At 48.2% G+C, this 13,852-nt stretch overlaps 1 protein-coding gene across 4 annotated transcripts; it reads right to left on the reverse strand.

The window, feature by feature from the left end:
- Positions 1-281: 281 nt before the first annotated feature.
- On the reverse strand, positions 282-13,052 carry MIF4GD (MIF4G domain containing). Of its 4 annotated transcripts, none has more exons than XM_014580277.4 (7): positions 12,912-13,052; positions 8,376-8,509; positions 6,867-6,976; positions 6,265-6,354; positions 5,579-5,734; positions 4,587-4,679; positions 282-3,397 (listed from the first exon to the last, which is right to left on the reverse strand). In XM_014580277.4, the coding sequence occupies exons 2-7, from the start codon at positions 8,455-8,457 to the stop codon at positions 3,170-3,172; spliced, it is 759 nt and encodes a 252-aa protein (XP_014435763.3). In that variant the 5' UTR covers positions 8,458-8,509; positions 12,912-13,052; the 3' UTR covers positions 282-3,169. The 4 variants fall into 4 exon arrangements, with proteins under 4 accessions (XP_014435763.3, XP_014435762.3, XP_014435764.3 ...); XM_014580276.4 differs by having other exon boundaries at positions 12,599-12,987; XM_014580278.4 differs by lacking the exon at positions 4,587-4,679 and having other exon boundaries at positions 12,599-12,991.
- Positions 13,053-13,852: the final 800 nt, after the last annotated feature.

Below are 13,852 nucleotides of genomic sequence, written 5' to 3' on the forward strand. Positions count from 1 at the left end.
GAGCCGTGATGTTTATCAGCCAAAGGAAGTGTTATTCTTAGAACAATGGTCTCCAAACTTTTTACACCCAAGATCATTTTTTAAATGTCAGTACGTGCCAAGATCTACCCCATCCCTTCCCTAAAACCCCACCTCTTCCTTGAGGCCCCGCCCTCTCTTACCCTTCTCTCTATCACTTGCTATCCCTGGCCTTTATGCACTCTCAGGGTACAGCTACCCTACCACTTTTTTCAGCAGTGAAAAAAAGAAAGTTTTCTGACATTTGGCCCATCTAGACTGGGCCAAATGTCGGAAAATCCCTTTTAGAAGCCCCCTCATTCCTTGTGGAACGAGGAATACAGGAGCTGCCAAAAGAGTGCGTTTTCTGGAAAAACTCCTGCAGTCTAGCCATACCCCCACAGGAGGTGCAGGCTGTGAATGAGGGATTTAGGTGTGGGGAAGAGTGAGAGGTACAAGTTCTGGGAGGGAATTTAGATGCAGGAGGATGTGGAGAAGGGGATGCTGGCTCAGGGAGGGGGCTCCAGGCTGGGGAGTGCTGGGCAAGCCACAGGCTTGTGGATGAGTTTGGGAGTGTGAGGGGCTCAGGGCAGGGAGGCTGGAAGTATGATGGGCTCAGGACACAAATTTGCAGTGTGTGGATGGTACAGGAGTGTTGTGGCAGAAGACTGGGATGTGGGGGTGCAGGAGTTTGGGGGCTTGTTGGCCAGGCTTCATTTTTAAATAAAATGTCAAACACAAAAGGTTTCAGCATCGTCTTTATTTATGAGATGGGAGGGTAACTTGTTTTGAGTCAGGAGTCACTGGCCCACAGAAAAGTCAGTTGGGGCCACACAAGTGAGATACAAAAACACAACCCCTCAAACTTCACTAATGTGGCCCCAACTGTGCTTGTGAGTGCAGGGACAGGGTGCTTGTGGGTGCTGGTGCAGGGTAGAGAGAGAGGGGACTGATACGTGGGGATCCTGCAGCTGCATGTCAGGGCCCAGGAAGGTCATGAGCTGCTCCCCCATCTCCCAAACAGCGCAGTACCTGAAATGCTGGTCCGTCGCATGCCTGATGCCTTCTTGCACTGGGGAGGGAGAGTCCCGGACTGTGCCAGCCCCAACCACTGGGGCACTGTGCGCCTTGCTTTGCCACTCCCCATGGCAGTGCGTGCTGTCCAAGCAGCTGAAGCCGGCATGCTGGGTACTTTATTCCCCTGCTGCCTTCCTGCACAGGGGAGAGGGGGAATCCCAGACCACGCCAGCCCCAACTGCTCCGGCAGCACATGCTTTGCTCCTCCACACCCTATGGCAGTGCACGCTGCCCGAACAGCTGGAGCCAGCGCAGTCACGATTCCCACCCCTCCCCTGTGCACAGGAAGGCAGCAGGGGAACAAAGTCCCCAGCACCATGGACTGGCATTTTAGGTACTGCACTGGCTGTTGGGACGGGAGGGGGGGCGGGGGGCGGAGCAACCCATGCACTTCCAGCACCTGGCGTGCAGCTGCAGAAACCCCCCTCTCCCCACACACACACACCCAACCCGTGGTCCCTGGAGGTAGCAGTGAGGGGGCCCCCAAAGCCTCATTATCGACTGGTCAAGCCTCCAGGATCGACCAGTCGATTGTGATCGATAGGTTGGTGACCATGGCTCTAGGATACGCCTTCCCATCTATATTCCGCTAGTCAGAATCTTGTCCTAGCACTTCTGTACTGGTTGTGCTCTGCTGGAAAAGCATAGAGCACTTTTTCTCACCGCAGGGCAAAGCCATCTGATCTGGGGAAGAATTCAGTAACACAAACCTTGTCTGTTTTGATTTTAAAACCCTAAGGCCGTGTCTAGACTACATCCCTTTTTCGTTACAGGGATGTAAATTAGGCATGTCGACATTGAAGCCGGGATTTGCATAATGGCGGCTGCCCCTTTTTTCGAAACGAGGCTCTCAAAAAAAAATCAGTTTAGACAGGGCGTTTTTGACAAATGCCCCGTTTCGAAAGATCCTGTACTAAACAGTTTTTTTCCGAAAAAGCCCCATTTCGAAAAAAAGGCAGCTACCATTATGCAAATGAAGTGTGGGAAATTCAAATCCCGGCTTCATTTGCAATGTCGACAAGCCTAAATTACATCTTTACCGAAAAAATGGATGTATTCTAGACGTAGCCTGTGTTCGCTCAGCTGCCCTATAGTTGCAAACGACAGCCACCCTCCACCAAAGGAAAACTAACACGTGGCAATCTTACGGAACAGAATACCCTGTTTGTAGCCACCTCCATAGAAGCCCAACTTCCTAGAAATGTTACAAAGCAAGATCTCTGTGGAGAGAGAAAACATGGTGTTCATTAGTGGAAACATTTTAATAAAAAAAAGCCTCCGTAGAACACTTATTTCCCCTTTGCCTGTCCCTTTTGTCATCAGCAACGTACAATATTGAATTTCATTAAATAGGTTTTTTGGGAAAAATTATATAGTGGTTACTTTATAAAACTTTATAAAAACATTTTCTAGCTACATGTGCTCAAGGAAATTGCTATGATGGATGCTGGTGGCTTCTCCTCCTGAAGCAGGTGTTACTTCTGCTGTCCATAGTCACCCAGAGGCCAGGAGTGGGAGAAATAACAATAGATTGCCCATGTAAACAGCTCAGTCATAACTCCCATTGATTTCACAGGGAGCAGGATGAGACTCTTCGCGGAGGACTGTTTAAAGCTTGGTTTGTGTGTTACGTGAACAGATTCCATATGGCAGTAAATCAAAGAATGCAGTTTTCCAAACAAGCTGTGAAAATTTTTTCTTCCACTTGTCTCAGCTCCGTTGGTGGCCAATGGAGTTGGTGAATAAGAATTAATCCAGTAAACCATTGGCTGTGCTTTCCTAATGCTACTTGAAGAGTGGGAACATGTAGGTACAGTTGCTCAGTGGTCTGAGAGGCATTAATTATCAACCATAGAAAAAGGCTGGACATTGGTTAGATTAAAACTGCCCTTGCCCCCACATCAAACTGTCTCCCATGGCAATGCAGCAAAGACAAAGTGCAAAGGTTCTAGTGGGAATAGAGTATAAAACCAATGTAAGAAAAGCTTTAGAAAAAAAACATAACTTAACATCTCTTAAACTTATTTGTGTGATGTTTGCTGGTGAAAGTGCCAGGCTGAAACTATTTGGTGAGATAGTTCTGGCTGTGGAAGCATTAATCTGTGACTTCGCTGTAATAGTATTTTTGAGCCGCATCTGTCATCTTCCAGTCCGCGGCACGGAACTCTATGATCTCCAGCAACAGGAGCTGAGAGAGGGAGCTGAGCCCCTCCTGCAGGAGAAAACCATCTCGGAGAAGGGAGAAGAGTTCATCCATTGGCTGGGAATTCATCTTCTCCAGCTGTTCTCCAATGCGGTGCAGCTGCAACACCAGGCAGTCCACCTTAAAAGACGAAAGGGAAAAATGCCTTAAAATGTAGTATAGTGATAGAGATGTAGCCGTGTTAGTCTGGTGTAGCTGAAACAAAAGACAGGACTATGTAGCACTTTAAAGACTAACAAGATGGTTTATTAGGTGATGAGGTTTGATCTGAGGAAGTGGGTATGGCCCATGAAAGCTCATCACCTAATAAACCATCTTGTTAGTCTTTAAAGTGCTACATAGTCCTGTTTTTTGTTTAAAATGCAGTGGGAATCTATGGTGTTTCTAAATAGAGCTCCTTCCCCATCACCTCAAAATTAATAGAGGCTGGTTCCCTCCATCCTGTTCTCTTGGATTTCTTTTTTCCCTGCCCACTTTCCTTAGGAAACTTGCCATCATTTGGTAGTGACTAGGAATCTGAATGTTGATAGCTGCTCTGGAGGGGGCTCTCAGGGAAGGAGATCCCACAGCTTTGCACCTGAAATTGCTGAAGAAGCAGGATGGCAGCAATTCACACCATTAGAACTGCACCAACTCACGCTGAGGCTGCCAGCAGGTGGCAAATGCTGAATCAGCCTCTCCCCAGGGCTGCTTAAATAGGTACAGTATATAAACGCCTGTACCAAGTGATCTGGCTGAACTATGCTCTGTTTCCAGGATGGTTTGCATTCTTTTATCATCGGATTGCCATTCTCTCAAATTAACCAGGAACAGCAGCACCTGTGCTACGAGCCACACAGTAATATGCTTGCAGGGTATGTTTGGGGTAGGATGGCAGGGAGAACTGCGAAGCAAAATTCATATCTAAGGGCCTATGAACTTGATGGTTGTTTCAGTGCCTTTGGCATTCACATGATATCACTGTGCAGCTATACCAGCCACAGTCAAAGTTGGAGCTTGAAGTAAAAGTTTGGGTTGGGGGAGAAATGGAATCGTGGTTGCAACTTTAACTAGAGAAGCATCAACACCTCCATAATTCTTCCATTCTGGGGCAGCTGGAAACTTCCCACTTTACAAGCTTCCCTTGTTCCCTGTGCCCACCCCACTTAAAATAGGTACAAGGGGGGGGGGTTCAGTTCAGCTCTGTGCCTCCGCTTTGTTCCAGACATTGGTTCAAACCTTTCTCAGCAGTCCTTGCAGGACAGTATTTTTTGCCAGTCACTTGGCTGTACAAACTCTCCTTGCAGGTTAGCATCCCACCAGCGCTCACCTCCTCCTCCTTCCTCAGGCTATCAGGTTGCGCCAGTCGGAACAGGCATTCATAAACTGGGTTCACCAGCGCCATCATGGGCATGTTGTTCACCTGTTAATGGGCAGCATGCATATCTCAGCTCATGGGCAGAGGCAGAGGGGTGTTGTTTTTTTTAATTGTTCTCACATGGAAGGAGAACTGCTCCCCTGTAAACCTGTCAAGGTGTCACTCTGGCTCAGAGGTCCTATTGGCAGGTTTGGCATAAGAGATCGTACAGACATATCTCCTTAATCAGAGGCACCAGGGATCTTTGCATGGGGCAAAGGTTCCAACAGAGATGGGGAAGTAATACAAAAACGGAAGATTTGGTTATATTTTAAAATGAATTAACACCACCTATGCTTTTCTCACCACACTTCAGCTGTGGTCACAACCCCATGACCTTCACTGCCTATCAGCATCTGAGCCCATGCGTTCTCTGAGCACAAAGCTCCCAGAAAACCAATTCTTGCTGGGAGGGCTTTAGCACTCATCCAGTCTGGGAACAGGAAATACCACCATGCAACTTACCCAACCCTTCACAACTAACCAATGGGACTTGGATTTCGTACATTTGAGATCAGTCAAAGAGTGTGCCAAGCAATGGATAAAGGTGTGTGTGCGCCTGTTCCAGGAGCTGTGAGGAATGCTGCTAGTTGTTCACAGTTTGTCTGCAAAGAATTATTTGCTCTGCGCTACAGACTGACAACTTTTCCCTCATCCTCTGCTTTATTGATAAGGGGAATAGTAAGCAATGGCCTCACATTGCCCTCTGCATATTGAACAATTAGTGAAGGCCTGAACGGTGATGTTTGAATGCAGAGCCCCTGCCCATACAAAGAGCGAGGGGTTCAGAACCAAGAATTCACTCCAGATCCCAAGCTCCTGTCCCTAACTCTGCAAAGGTTCATTTCAACCCTCTTTAGCCAGCAGGCAACAGACAGGGATGTCCTCCCGCATAGGCACCTTACCCTCAGGTAGTCAAAAATGTTACAGATGAAGGTGACGTAACAGATCCACGCCTGGGGTGAGCGGGCACGCAGCTCTTCCCGGTCTTTATACTCCTGCTGCAGTCGGTTGAGAAGACTCCGTCGGAAAATGCTCTGGCCCACCTGCTTACTCTCTGCCTAGGACCCCAGAAGAGTGAGGAGGGGCAGGGGGGAAAGGCAGGTACATTATTAGACTATTTACAAATCACTCATCATCCGACTCCCATTGTTACATAGAGAAAGATGATAGCCGAGAGTCTAACCGCATGTGGAGTTCAGGCTGCTGTCATGGCTTGCATATCCCATCCCATTCTCTTCCTCTATTTCACTGCTGCTCTGGGGCTACAGCAGCTCCTCCTAAGCATGCAACCCAGCCTCACACCTCATCTTTTGGGAAGAAATAATTCCATCAATATGCTGGACCAGTTCCTCTGCCATGACAGCCACTGCCCAAAGACTAGGGGACCCCCTTGCCATTCAGCCTGAGAAACTGCACTCAGACACATGCGGACAGCTTCGGATTTCTGCTTCTCTCTAACAGATGGGGCAAGTGGTGGAGATACTGGTAGCCTCTGTTAAAACCCTTACAAAGACAGAGAGGAGCTGGCCTGATGGTCAGAAAACAGGACCGGGAGAAAGGATGTGCTGGGTTATATTCTCTGCATTACCTTCTGCAAGTCTGTCCTTCTGTGTCTGATTTTCTCCCATTCTTTGAAAAGGGGATGATACTCCTCTAGAACAGGGGTGGCCCACCCATTCTGGGCAAAAAGCCAAAATATCAGTAGATCCAGTGCAAAGTTGTCAAGCAAAAAAAAAAAAAAAATAGAACTGCCCCTTTAAGAAAATGCATTTAGAGGCTTTTTGGCCACACCAGGCTCCCACCGGCCAACACCGTCTTTAATGGCTGCACCTGACAGCTCCCCTGCCCAGCACAGGGAGCCGGGAGAAGAGGGCCATTTTCAGGGACGGCAGGGCAGCTTTACAAGTCACAGGGGACACTTCACAAGCCGCACCCGGGGGAAGAGGGGCGGGAAGAGTCGCATATGGCTCGCGAGCCGCGGGTTGGCCACGGCTGCTCTAGAGGGTGGCATTGGAAGCCTCAGTAGAGTTACTAAAAGGCTTTGTGGATTAAAAGTGCTCTGTAAATGCTGTGGAACTGAGGCAGGTCCAGCTGAGACACTGGGATGTCCACAAGCACTAGCTGTGATCCAGAAGGGCAGGCAGCATGACTCACTAAGGATTTGCTGTCAGCATGCTGACTTCCTCTCACCTGGATAATGGTGTAGCAGATGCGCCCAGCCTCCTTGCTGAACACAGAGTCTTTGAGGGACTGGTCCACAATGATATTGGCCACTTTCTCCAGGTCCACACTGCTGGGGTCTGCAGGAGATGAGGCAATACCATCAGCACCACGCACTCGCTTCCCAACATGGCACAAACTCCCTACTTCACACTCTCCCTGCTCCCTTGAGAGCACTAGGAAAGCAGCCACTGTACACATGGGAGTGAGTTGTGTTACCATGCTGGAAGAACTCAGGCTCACACCACTTCCCACAGACTGGAGGCAGCAAACTCAGCCGCTTTCACCCCCAACAGACTGCATGAGGGATGGCATTTTCAGACAGTCCTTAGCCCTCAGTCGTCACTGAAGCTACGTCTACACTGTAGCATTTTTTTGGCAGAGGAAATGCAAATGAAGCGCTCATTAACATTTTTTGCACTCTTATTTGCATAGTCTCTTCCGATCTGTTTTACAGAAGAGGTTTTTGTGGAAAAACACACAGTGTAGATGGGGCCATTTTGCACAAAAAAACCTTTTTACACAAGACCCCTTATCCCTCAAAAAAGGAGGTATACAGGACCTTGCGCAAAAGGGTTTTTTGTGCAAAATGGCCCCATCTACACTGCTTTTTTTTTTCCACACAAAAAAATCAATTTGCATTTCCTCTGCTGACAAAATGCTACAGTGTAGACATAGTCAAAGAGGAGGGGAAAGAGGAAAAGAGTGAGAGTAAGGGACAAGTTTAAACTGGAGCTGAATGGGCCAATGTTCATTATGCTTTGAATACAACTGCTATTGCTGACCACAGCTGGCTTTTTCCTATAAGGCTGAGGATCCCCATCACTGGTGGTTTTTAAGAACAGGTTGAACAAGGGCAGGACGGAGGATGGGAGAATATGCAGGCCCTGGGTGGGGCAAAAGGCAAAGTGAGGGGGGATGGATAAGAGCAAAGGTAAGTCAGGAAGGAGGATGAGTGGGAGTGCAGGATTTGAGAGTGGAGGATGTTGATTATTTGCCGAGGGGGATGGGAGCATAGGTAAGTATGATTCAGCACACAGGAGACAGACAGCTGATGAGGGGACCAGGCAGGAGCAGAGAGAGGGAGGTAGTGGGAGGGTGGGAGAGCAGAATCCAGGATTGGAGAAAAATGGATAGAGGGAAGGGGGTGGATGGGAACAGAGTTGGAAGGCATCGGAACAGAAAGATAATAACCACTAGAGGACACTCCCAGAACCTGGAATTGAATTCAAATAATTGTGCCTTAAATCTCAGGGAGGAGGTGGCAGGGAGCAGAGCTTGTGTGTTCCACTAGCTCCCCCATGGCAGGGAAAAGGCCTTGGGGGCCAAGCAGCAGTGCAGTTGCATTTCTGACATAGCTTTCCTATTCCATCAGTGTTAACAAGACATAATGGCACCTGGCTGTTTAGATGTGATCTGCCAGCCAGACTGGGCATGGAAGCCACGGCAGGGGGGCTGGAAAGGCAGATGCCTGCTGACCTTTCAGAGCTGTTTTCAATAACTGCTGTGTCTCGGTGTCGAATGACTGTATCTTATATTCTTCTTTGCCCGAGTCTCCCATGTCTGGCCTGCTCTGACAGCACGGTCAGGGAAGTGGCTGTTAGTGTCAAACCCTGGAGAAAAGAGCAAACACGGTTAGTCAGGAAGCCAGATGGAGAAGTGCAGGTGTTCGTTTTGCCATTTGGGGAAACGCTGGAGCACTGTGTGGTTTAACCAACAACTATGCAAAGAGCATTCAGATATTTGGGGGTTATGACATTTTTCCAAACTCCAACCCCCAATCCTGGGCAACCATCACTACTATTTCTTTATAATCCCTGCCCTCTGCCACACTTTCACAGGGGGCTTTGGACCAATGGACTCCCTTATATTATCTAATATAAAAGCCTCTTTGAACTGCTGATCTGTGGCTTTAAAAACAAACTGCCCACCTGAGGCAACCAAAACACTTCCTTTTACAGGGAGTAACAGCCTGAGCCGGTCACAGGGAAATAACACACAAGAGCACGGCTTGGTTCTGCTGATTCATTTATTCGCATGTGGCTCCGAACCTGCAATTCAGCGGATTTGCTCAAAGACACCGGGGAAATTCCAAACATACAGATGATTATCCTGTCTGCTTCTCTCCTGCACTGTCACTTAATAGCAGAGCTGCGTCCGCATCGTGCTAGGCCAAACTCAATGACTTCAGAGGGGCTGCTCAGAGTGGCAAACAGAAATAGCAAGTAAATTCTACACCATTACTAAGTCTCTGCTTTCCTGGAGATCCTGCATTATTCTCCCCAGTACAAAATGATCCCAGAAACTCCCAAGTTTTCCTCTAATTAGTTATTTTGGGGGCATTGTCATTTCACATACCCATCCAGCCTTACCTAATGTGAGATCAACCCCGGTCAGCGCAGCACCAAACGTTTGTTGCAGGGCTGCAGTAGCCTGTGTCAGAAACACTGAGAAGGCAAATGTCCAAGTGGAGCATTCAATGCGTTTTGCCAGCTCATGAGAATTCCACAGCTATTGCTCTCAGTCACTGTGCAAACAGGCCAGGAAGCAGATAGTGGGACAAGGCACCTATCTAAGTTGCCGTGACTATACAGTACCTGCAAGACTTCTTTTGGCACTGCTCTGGGGGGCAGAGGCCAGAGAACCACGTCCCTCTGTATACCCGCAGCTCCCCCCCCCCCCGCCTGCCTTCAGTAAGATGTCCAAGATACAATCTTTTCTAATGCACCACACTGCACCTCACCAGGCTTGGAGCTGTCAGTTCTATGAAGTAGAGGGTTGCACGTATTGCTTCGCTTAGGTATGTCAAGCTGAACACTCAACTGGATCTTTGCTTCTATCTGGGCAGTACTCCCCTTTAAGAGGGGTTACCAGAAAAGGGGAGTTGTCTATAGCCCAAAAGCAGCCTGAGACAGGCTACTGTAAGTTATGGCAACCCCTCAATGCTCTAATTTACAAGGGGCCATTTTGGTTCCTGGAGCAGCCCAGTATCTGGAGAGCACAAAGGGGGACAGCAGAATACTCTCCTGTAGTCAAATATGTTATCTGCCTACAGACTAGCATTTAAATAGTTTATTTTCCCTGCTGTCCCTTGTGGTTTTACAACAACATTTAATTAGCAAACGTTCTCTGTTTAACATTAGGGGAATAAACACAAGTTACAATCTCTTCCTCCCTGGCCACCAGGTGTCTTTTCAGGTAAACTCCCTGTTGGTCTTCTAATACCATGTACTTAACACAGAGCTCTGTGTGTGTTCTCAGTTAAACTTCTCTTTCCTAGTGAGGATGTGATGTCATTCCATTGTCATTCATGGTTGCTACGATAAGCAACAGTTGTAGTCCACTCTCCAATTGCTGAGTCTGGGCTGGAATTTCGACACACTTTGTGTGGTAACAGGGCAGTACAAGCCCACCTGCTGATGTTGCAAGCAAGAGACCTAGGAGGCGACCGTCTGTGATTTTTCTCTAGCCTATTTCCCTTGAAGCATCTCCTGGTGGTCACTTGGGGGCTGCCAGCCTTTTGACCATTCCATCAACTAACCCTGCTCAAAAGCAAATGTGAATGGCCTGACTGTAAAAATGCAGTGTCAGGCCAATCTATGGATCCTACTGCAGCTAGCACTGCGGGGTATTTGGAGAAAAGGGCGGGTGAAGACCAGCCACGAATGCTCAGCATAATAAATGACAAATCCCTGTTCCATTTGCTATACTTGAGCCCCCTGCTTTTCTTTTGCAAGGGGCACTGCAGCATCAATGGCAAGATCACAGAACAAAGGGGAGCAGGGAAAGCAACATCAAGGTCTTTAAATCAAGACTGAGCATGTTTCTTAAAAAAAAAAATCACCTGGATCCACCACAACATATGGCAGCATTTGTCAAACTTTCTGAGCTGAACTATTTGAGTTATAATTTTTGGGTGCTCTTCCCCTCCCCCCCCACCATACCTCAAACTCCCCACTCAGATTTTCAGGGCTGGGGAAAGTGCACGTGATGATCTCTTGGGGTGGAGCCATCACTGGGCATGGAGGCATTGGCACTGACCCACAGACTGGGTAGCCAGCTAAGGTGGGTCAGGAAGTGGAGTTGTCTCTCTCTCGCTCCAAGCCCTACTTTATCCACAGTCAAAGCACAAGCCACTTGGCATCACTGCTCAACCCCTGAACGTTCCTCTGTGCCCCTTGGAAGGATGTGCCCTGCAGTGTGATCTCTGGCATATCGTCTCTATGCAGGAATCAGTGGGTGAGGGGCTCTGGCCTCTGCTGTGCAGGAGATCAGACTAGATGATTATGGTTCCTGTGGCCTGGGTGCTAGCCTGGGACCGGGAAGACCTAGGTAAGGGTTCCGCTCCCAGCTCTGCTCCTGGCTCCCAGCATGACCCCAGGCAAATCACAGTCTCTCTGGGCCTCAGTTCCTCCTCTGTACTAGGGATGTTAAATATCGGTTAATTGAATAGTCGATTAACCTCATGAATTCTTATAGATTAGTCAACTATTCTATAGTCCCCAGAAGTGGGGCCAGCAGCCAGTGTGCTCCAGCCCCACTCCCGGGGAACCCCCGTCTCTCCGCGCTGCTGCCTCTCTACCAGAGGCAGCAGTGCAGGGTGCCAGGCGGGAGCTGGTCCACTAGGGGAGCCAGTTTAAAAACCAGCTCCCATCACGGACCAGCTGCCTGCCGCCCCACACTGCAACAGCCTCTGTCCAAGGGTGGGGTCTGAGCTCCTGGACCCAGGACAAACTGGAACCAGGCTGCTTGCCCGCCTGGTTCCTAATACACTTTAAATGCAGAGCTGCAGAAGGGGTAGGTCCCAGACCCGGCGCAAGCTGAGACTGAGCCATGCTGCTGGCCAGCCTGCTAAAAAAAATTACTGCTGCAAGGGAAGGAATGTATGTAGTCTATAGCATTAACCGATAAGCTTTTGCTTATCGGTTAATCGACTAGATTATTACAGTCCTACTCTGTACCATGGAAATTATAGCACTGCTCAGCCTCCCAGGGGTGCTGAGGATAAATACATTACAAATTGTGAGGTTTTCAGATACTTTGGTAAAGGAAGCTACGAATACCCAAGACAGAACAGGGAGACAAGATTTTCCCTTTGCTAGGACTATAATCGGTGTGGGGGTGATGCAGAAGATCCACTCTGAGATGACTGAGGGGTTAAATACCCAGGATTAGGCTTGGTTTATATAACAATTTAAGTCTTGTCTCCTATCCTTTTACTTTTTAATAGATACCCCATCGGTGTAGAATCAAACCATTCAGCTGTATATGAATTGATAACCCATGGTTTGTCCCATTGTTTGTCAGGAGAGAGAAACATGCTCGAAATTGACATTGATATCCCTGTAAAACAACTATGAAAGTGCCTGCCCTGTGGTTACCAGTCGATCCATCTAGGTTAGCTCAGCTGGTAAGAGAAAAGTGATTTTAGGCATCAGAAAATTCCCCCCAAATGTCTCGAATTATGCTCACCATTAAATAACAAACTTTCCCTGGATTTGGGAAAAAATAAAAAAAATATGGAAAAAGCCTAGACTGGGCCCAGGAATTAGGTGTTCGGTTTGCTTTAAAAGTAGGCCAGCCAGTCGAGAAAGTCAGCAGAGAAATATCCTGCTCGGAAAGTAGATGCTGCTCCACCCAAAAGTGGCGCGCGTTAATTGCTGAAACTAACCAGCCCTGCCCGATCTGTAAATGTCACCAACCTGCTCCGGCTTTGCTCTTCAGTCTCCCAGAGAGGTTTTCTCAGGACTCGAGCGCTCGCATCTTTGGTACCTTTGCACAGAAACCCGCCCCCTCCCCTAATTCTTCTTGTTTTCAGGGTCGGGGGTTTGGAGGTAGATCAGGAAAAAACCCAGAGCCAAGAACAGCAGCAGCAGGAGCAGGAAAGGCAGCAGCTCAAGCATGGAATGCAAATGCAAGATGGGCATCTTTCACGCGTTCGCCCCGCCACCAGGCAAGCGCCCTGCCGGACCCAGCTGGCAGGATCAGGGCTCAACTCCCAGCGGCTGCTCTTACTTTTTGGCTTCTTTGGGCTCAGTGGTTGCCAGACGGATTCTTTCCACTGCAAATCTGCGGGCTTCCTCTTAGGTCATTTCCTAGCAGCCAGAGCCAAGGGGAGGAGGGACGTGAGAGCGGTGATTCAGCAGCGCCATCGCCTGGTAGAATCAGAATTGTGCAGCCCTCTGTATTCACTTTCGGTCCTTCTCTTTCGGTGCCCTCACCCTGCTCCTCCTCTTCCATCATTCTGAGATTTGGGAGCTGTGTCAGTTAGGAAAAACTTCCTACCTATCAGGGTGGCGAAACACTGGAATAAGTTACCTAGGGAGGTTGTGGAATCTCCATCTCTGGAGATATTTAAGAGCAGGTTAGACAGACATCTCTCAGGGATGGGCGAGAGCTGTGTTTCTCAACCAGTGGTAAGAGTACTCTTAGAAGTCTGGGGGTTACTGACAACTGAAATTTGGAGAAAACTGAATGTTTGTTTTAAGTTTTACAGCATTTTATTATTTTTGTATTTTTTACACCCAAAAATTTCATCACCTGCCCAGCTACAATTAAGCTGTTTAAACAAATGTGTTGCAATGGTAGAAAAAAAATAAGTGTGTCTGAAAACTGTTGGTACTGGGGATACTTAATTTTTTTTAAAAGGGGATACTTTTTTTTTTTTTAAAGGTTGAGAAACACAGGTCTAGAAGGTATTGGGTCCTTCCCAGAGGGCAGGAGACTGGACTGGATGACCTCTCAAGGTCCCTTCCAGTTCTAGTGTTCTATGATTCTGTGACACGCCCTTCCTTTCCTCTCTGACTCAGGATGACGTCTCCCACTCATAAGAGCTCTTCATCCACAGCTGTGTTTTAATGCTATGTTTTGCCCATACAAGCTTTTTTACTTTTCTGTGTAAACTTAGCCCCTGTGAAAGGCTGCAGTGCTCTTGTCTAGTCACAGGACAGGCACAG

This window comes from Pelodiscus sinensis, chromosome 20 (genome assembly GCF_052426305.1).
Source record: "Pelodiscus sinensis isolate ZL-2025 chromosome 20, ASM5242630v1, whole genome shotgun sequence".
Lineage (NCBI taxonomy): Eukaryota > Metazoa > Chordata > Testudines > Trionychidae > Pelodiscus > Pelodiscus sinensis.